The sequence below is a fragment of the Fukomys damarensis genome, unplaced genomic scaffold (genome assembly GCF_012274545.1).
Source record: "Fukomys damarensis isolate Sample0158 unplaced genomic scaffold, DMR_v1.0_HiC HiC_scaffold_19, whole genome shotgun sequence".
Taxonomy (NCBI): domain Eukaryota; kingdom Metazoa; phylum Chordata; class Mammalia; order Rodentia; family Bathyergidae; genus Fukomys; species Fukomys damarensis.
The window spans coordinates 33035068-33040524 of NW_022900931.1; the positions used below are offsets into that span (position 1 = coordinate 33035068).

A 5457-nucleotide genomic window follows, 5' to 3' on the forward strand; every position below is an offset into this window, starting at 1 on the left:
AACAAAAAAAAAAAAAAAAAGTGATACAATAAGAAACTGAAACTGTAAATAAGGACTAAAAGGTATAATAATGTGAAATAGGAAGAAAAGGGGTGAAGGGAAAGTGGGAGGGGTTGGAGAAAAGAAAGAGGGGGAATGGAATTAATATGAGAAAATGAAAAAATGCAAACAAAGTCTTTGTAAACAGGGAGGGCAGGGGAATGCGGAAAAAAATAGGAACCACGATAAATTATGTAAAGGCACAAATTTCCAATGATGAATGTCATTATGTTTTATACCTAAAACGAAATGTACCAGTAAAATAAATATAAAAAGACATACACACATTATGGAGTACTACTCGTCCATAAAGAAGGATAAATGAGTCATGTATAGGAATATGGATGGATCCTAAGACCATAATGCTAAATAAATATGACATGGCCTCTCTTAATGTTTTTTCTTTTTTTGTGTGTGGTACTGGGGGCTGAACTCAGGACCTTGCACTTGGGAGGCAGGCGGTGGCACCACTGAGCTAAATCCCTGGCCCAGGCCTCTAATTTAAGAGACTCAAAATAAAAAATAAGGAGCCATGTTAAGAAACAGGGAGGCAGACTCTAAAGATAGGAAGGGGGTCTTGGGGAGAGAGCAGAGGGTAAAAGTATGATCAACAGAGCCAGGGATTTAGCTCAGTGGTGCCGCTGCCTTCCTCATAAGCACAAGGTCCCAAGTTAGATCCCCAGTACCAAAAAACAAAAAGACCAAGAGATAAGTATTATGTGTCAAACCCCTAAGATGAATATAAACTCCATGTATCACAAATGTGTACTAATTTAAAAAAAGAAAAAGCCCTATTCTAGGAAAAAAAAAAAAAAAGGAATATATAAAAAGAAGGGGTTAATCTACATTAAAAGACTTCAGGAATAAAACTAAAGCAAACAGCCCGGGATTATGCCCTGGTTTAAAAAAATTAGCTGTACAGGGTATTAAAAAAAAAAAAGAACAGAGGTTGGGATACACCTCAGTGGTAGAGTGCTTGCTTGGCACACGAGAAGTCCTGGGTTTGCTCTCCAGCAGCGCGCGCGCGCGCACACACACACACACACACAGAAACGGGAGAGGGAGACAGCTGATGTGAACTGACAGCAGAAAGTATTAAAGACACTGGTTTTGTTAGGTACAATAACGTCACTGTAGCTATTTAGGAAAATGGTGTGTTATAGAGTTGTTAAGTCACAAATCTGTAACTTTTACACAGAGAAATTTTTAAAAGAACTAAAATAAGAAAGAAAATAAAAGAAGGCTGGGGATTTAGCTCTGGTGCTACAGCCTGCCTCACAAGCACAAGGTCCCAAGTTCGATCACTGGTAGGTACCACCCCCCAAAATAGAAAAAAACTCAGATTCAAATTTAGATGCTCTAAAGTCCTTTTCATTATAGCACTCCTTTAAATTTCACTAGACAGCTATTAACTAAATCATATTGTAGAAGAAAATGTTCAGAGCTAAAAAAGCCAGCATATGTACTAGAATAAATGTAGTATGTTACTAGAATGGTTATTAACAGTTTAAACTTTTTAATTAAAAATAAAAATTCAGAAACCTATTAGAAAAATCATTCATAGTAGGTAATGGAAAAGGGACAGATGCATTTAAAAAAAATGACCCAATAAATATACATATAAAAATCCAACTAGTAATAAACCAATGAGATGGTATTTTTGCTTATTAGTTTTGTTTTGTTTTTGCAGTTCTAGGTATTGAACCAGAGCCTCCACACTGAACTACTTCCTAGCCTTTCATTTTGAAGTAGGGGCCTACTAAGTTGCCCAGGGTAGGCTTGAACCTGCAATCCTGATTTGGCCTCCCACATGGCTGGGACTACAGTCAGGTACCATGTACTCAATTAGAAGTTTAAAAACTATTAATACTCAATGCTGGCAAGGAATAAAAGACAAAATTCTTAACTATTAGGTATCTTAGTGCAGTCTTTCTAAAACCTTAAAAATGATTACACTTTGTACTTTCTGGATATAATTTAAAAGGTGATGAAGTATAAAAAAGATGTTTCATACTTTAAATTTCATTATGGAATTTCAATTTTGGAAAATAATTATTTTATTAAACTTCCAATAAAAGAAAAGAGTTGTAAAACTTGATTTATTAGTCTGAATACTAAGAACTATTAAGCATAACCTAATATATTAGATTTAAAACCAGTGAGAACTCAACTCTGAATATATAGCATGAGCTGAGCCATGAAAAAATAGAAATCATGCTAGTTACTTTTGTTAGTTTGTTTTTTTGGTGCTGGGGATCGAACTTGGGTCCTTCCGCTTGCAAGGCAGGCAGCAGAACCACTGAGCTAAATCCCTAGGTCCTACGCTAGTTACTTTTATAAAAGCATATAGAGGCTAGGGATTTAGCTCAGTGGTGCCACTGCCTCCTCGCGAGCTCAGGGTCCTGAGTTCGATCCCCAGTACCAAAAAAAAAAAGCATATACATTAAAAAAAATCATGACACTTACATGAGAATTAAAACATTCCAAAAAGCTGTTTAGCAGCCAAACTCAGCATTTTCATGTATAGCAGCCAGACATACAACACAAACCTGCGAATGTGCGCGTGTTTACACTTGTTTGCCTCCGCCACCGCGAAGTGCTACTGGCTGGCTGTTCTGGACAAATGCGCCTCCTCCACGAATCGCACTTGGATGAGTTGGAGAAGCTGCTGGATGCTGCCCAGGACGAATAGGTTTCGCTAATATGAAAAACAAAGTCTGAATTAGAAGAAAGCATAACAAGACACAACTGCAATGACTGTTTAGGTCTGTTTTTGTTTCTGAGGTGGAAGACAGGGTCTATGTAGTCCAGGCTGGCCTTGAATTCATGGTGACCCTCCGGTCTCAGCCTCCCGAGTGCTCAGAGCACAGGTATGCGCCCTCACGCCCAGCCTGAGTCTTTATTCTCTTCCTCTCTAGTCGTGCTGATCTCGTAACCATGGAGACAAAACATAAAAGTCAGATTCAGGCCAAGCAGGCTTAAGGGTTCCAGCCCCCTTACTAACCAATCTGTGCAGAATGCCCCCTTCTGGCCATGTTCTTTGACCGGACAGCTTCCTTTATGCGGTCCACTTCTTGCTGGTAGCGCTTGCGATCACGAGATGCATTTTCTTTGGCTTCTTTCAGTGCTGATTCCAAAGCTTTCACTCTCTCAGCCGTAGCTCTCAGTCGCTTTTCTAACTTAGGAAGCTCACAGCGAAGATCTGCATTGTCACGTACCAGCTGGAGGCACACAGAAAACAGGGCTTCTAGTGTTAACAAAGTGCGAGCATTTCATACTTATTCTTTTAAGTTTTTCCCACTTAGCTAGTTTAGGCAACAACACGCAAGAATACACACATTCTTACACACATTTCTCAGAAAGATAGATTTTAGAGGACTGAATGGGGCTGTTCTTTATTCCTGCTAGGCGTCTAAGACAAACCAGAACACAGCAATTGTGCATGGTGCTTTCAATAAAACAACTGATCTAATCAGGTGAGAAGAATATCCTTTTAGGCAAATTAAGAGCATAAATAGCATAAGTTTGGCAAGGCCCTTAGTAAGTGACACAAGAAAAGCTAAGGGAGGCTGAGGCAGGACTGCTGTGAGTTCAAGGCCAGCTTGGGCTACACGGTGAAGTCAAGGTGAGCCTCACTATATAGTGAGAGCCTCTCTCAAAAAAATACAAATAGGGGCCGGGATTAGCTCAGTGGTTCGGTGTCCTGCCTTGCAAGAGCAAGGACCCAAGTTCAATCCCTGGTACCAAAAAAAAAAAAAAAAAAAAAAAAAAAAAAAAAAAAAAAAAAAAAAAAAAAAAAAAAAAAAAAAAAAAAAAAAAACAAACCAACCACAGCAAATATCACTTCTTCAAGGGAAAAACCCATCCCCATTATGTATTTCTGAGAATGGTGCATTAAATGTAAAAAGACCAAAAGGGAAAATAAAAAGATTGTATATTAACTGCAAAAACCTATCAAATAAATTTAAAAAAAAACCTAAAAGTCCTGAATTTCTACAGAGGAAGAAAGCATATATGTCCTCCGTGATAATATAGGTGTTAAAAACATCAATTCCTCTAAAGCTGCAGCTTCCTTATATAATTAATTAACAATGAAATGGCTCGGTATTAAAATCTCTTAGGACTCTGAAGGATTAAAATGCTTTCTACTCTTCAATTTTTGATTCTTACAATGTCGCAGGCCCCACGAAACACTCTTTATTACCTGTTTGTGCACCTTCGTAAGTTGTTCAAGATTGTTTTCAAGAAAGGAAATTTTCTGCTTTTGAGCAGCACTGCCTCCAGTGTCATCAGAATCAATCTCGGCACTCTGAGGAAAGAAGGTCATCAGGAAAATTTTAAAGCACACACACACACATACACACACACACACACACACAAAAAAAAAACCCTAAGCAGAATGACAAACACTGACAAGAGAAAATAATTTCGTTCCTGAACACAAATCATCACACGCATTCACAATGCTGTGTTACCTTTTTAACTCTGGTAGCCAAGTCCTGAACAAAGAGCTTGCGCAGATTATGCAAAGTCTGAAGCTCTTTTGCCTATAATTCGGAACAGAAATATTTTTGCAGTTCAGTTTTCAAACAGAACTAGCAGGGTGGGGGAAGACCCATAAAATACTCCCAACCCTATTTATTTTCTTATTTTTCTTACCACAGTCTCTTCCAAACCCTTCAAGTCTTGTCGTGCTTGTTCTCGTCTGTCCTGCATGACCCTAGGGGTGCAGAATGCACGTATATGTATTATTATTTGTTTCCATAAATTCTACCCTTATTTATAGGGTAAGAGTCGAATCAAACCTTTTTTTATTCTGAAAGGATTAGTTACTAAGTTCAAATGAGAAAGATACCATATAACCTTTTAAACCTGTAGTTTAGAGAGAAACTGTCCTCATGTAACAATGGAATGGAAGAGATGAAATAAAACATGACAGAATTCAAGTAAGAACGACTCAAATTTTTGTTTTAAAATGTGCCACATATAGTATTACAGCACTATATGATATACCAATGATATTCATTAATTGGGAATCACAGTACAACAAACTGAGAGATTAACATTTTTGTGTGAAAATTTTTCTAAGTAAAACTCTGGCTGTAATTCAGAAGAATCTTTATAAAATCAACTCTGAACTGGTCCTGATCTTATAACCATTTTAATGATAGCAAGTGATTTGCAAAGTGTTTCTCACAAACTCAAGGTATGTGGAAAATTTTAATGAGTTTTCCACCTACTAAGATTCTCTAAAATTGAGTATTAGCAAATGAGAAAAAGTAAACAGTTAAAACCTCTGAAAAGACAAAGCAAAAAAAATTATTTTTTATGAATAATCAAACCCGACAAAATTTCAGATTTTGTGGTAGATATTAAAATTTTCAGCGGCTGGGGATTTAGCTCAGCAGTTCAGTGGCC

At 37.5% G+C, this 5457-nt stretch overlaps 1 protein-coding gene across 2 annotated transcripts in view; it reads right to left on the reverse strand.

Annotated features, from left to right (window-relative positions):
• Kif5b (kinesin family member 5B) overlaps positions 1-5457 on the reverse strand; it is a 52427-nt gene that overhangs the window by 4768 nt on the left and 42202 nt on the right. The window contains exons 21-25 of one of the 2 annotated variants that reach the window (XM_010621318.3): positions 4699-4759; positions 4515-4586; positions 4244-4348; positions 3044-3260; positions 2589-2737 (exon numbers count right to left, since the gene is read on the reverse strand). In XM_010621318.3, the coding sequence (XP_010619620.1) occupies positions 2607-2737; positions 3044-3260; positions 4244-4348; positions 4515-4586; positions 4699-4759 (586 nt within the window). In that variant the 3' untranslated portion in view covers positions 2589-2606. Of the gene's footprint in view, positions 1-2583; positions 2738-3043; positions 3261-4243; positions 4349-4514; positions 4587-4698; positions 4760-5457 lie in introns of those variants that run through there. The other variant, XM_010621319.1, reaches the window with a different exon arrangement.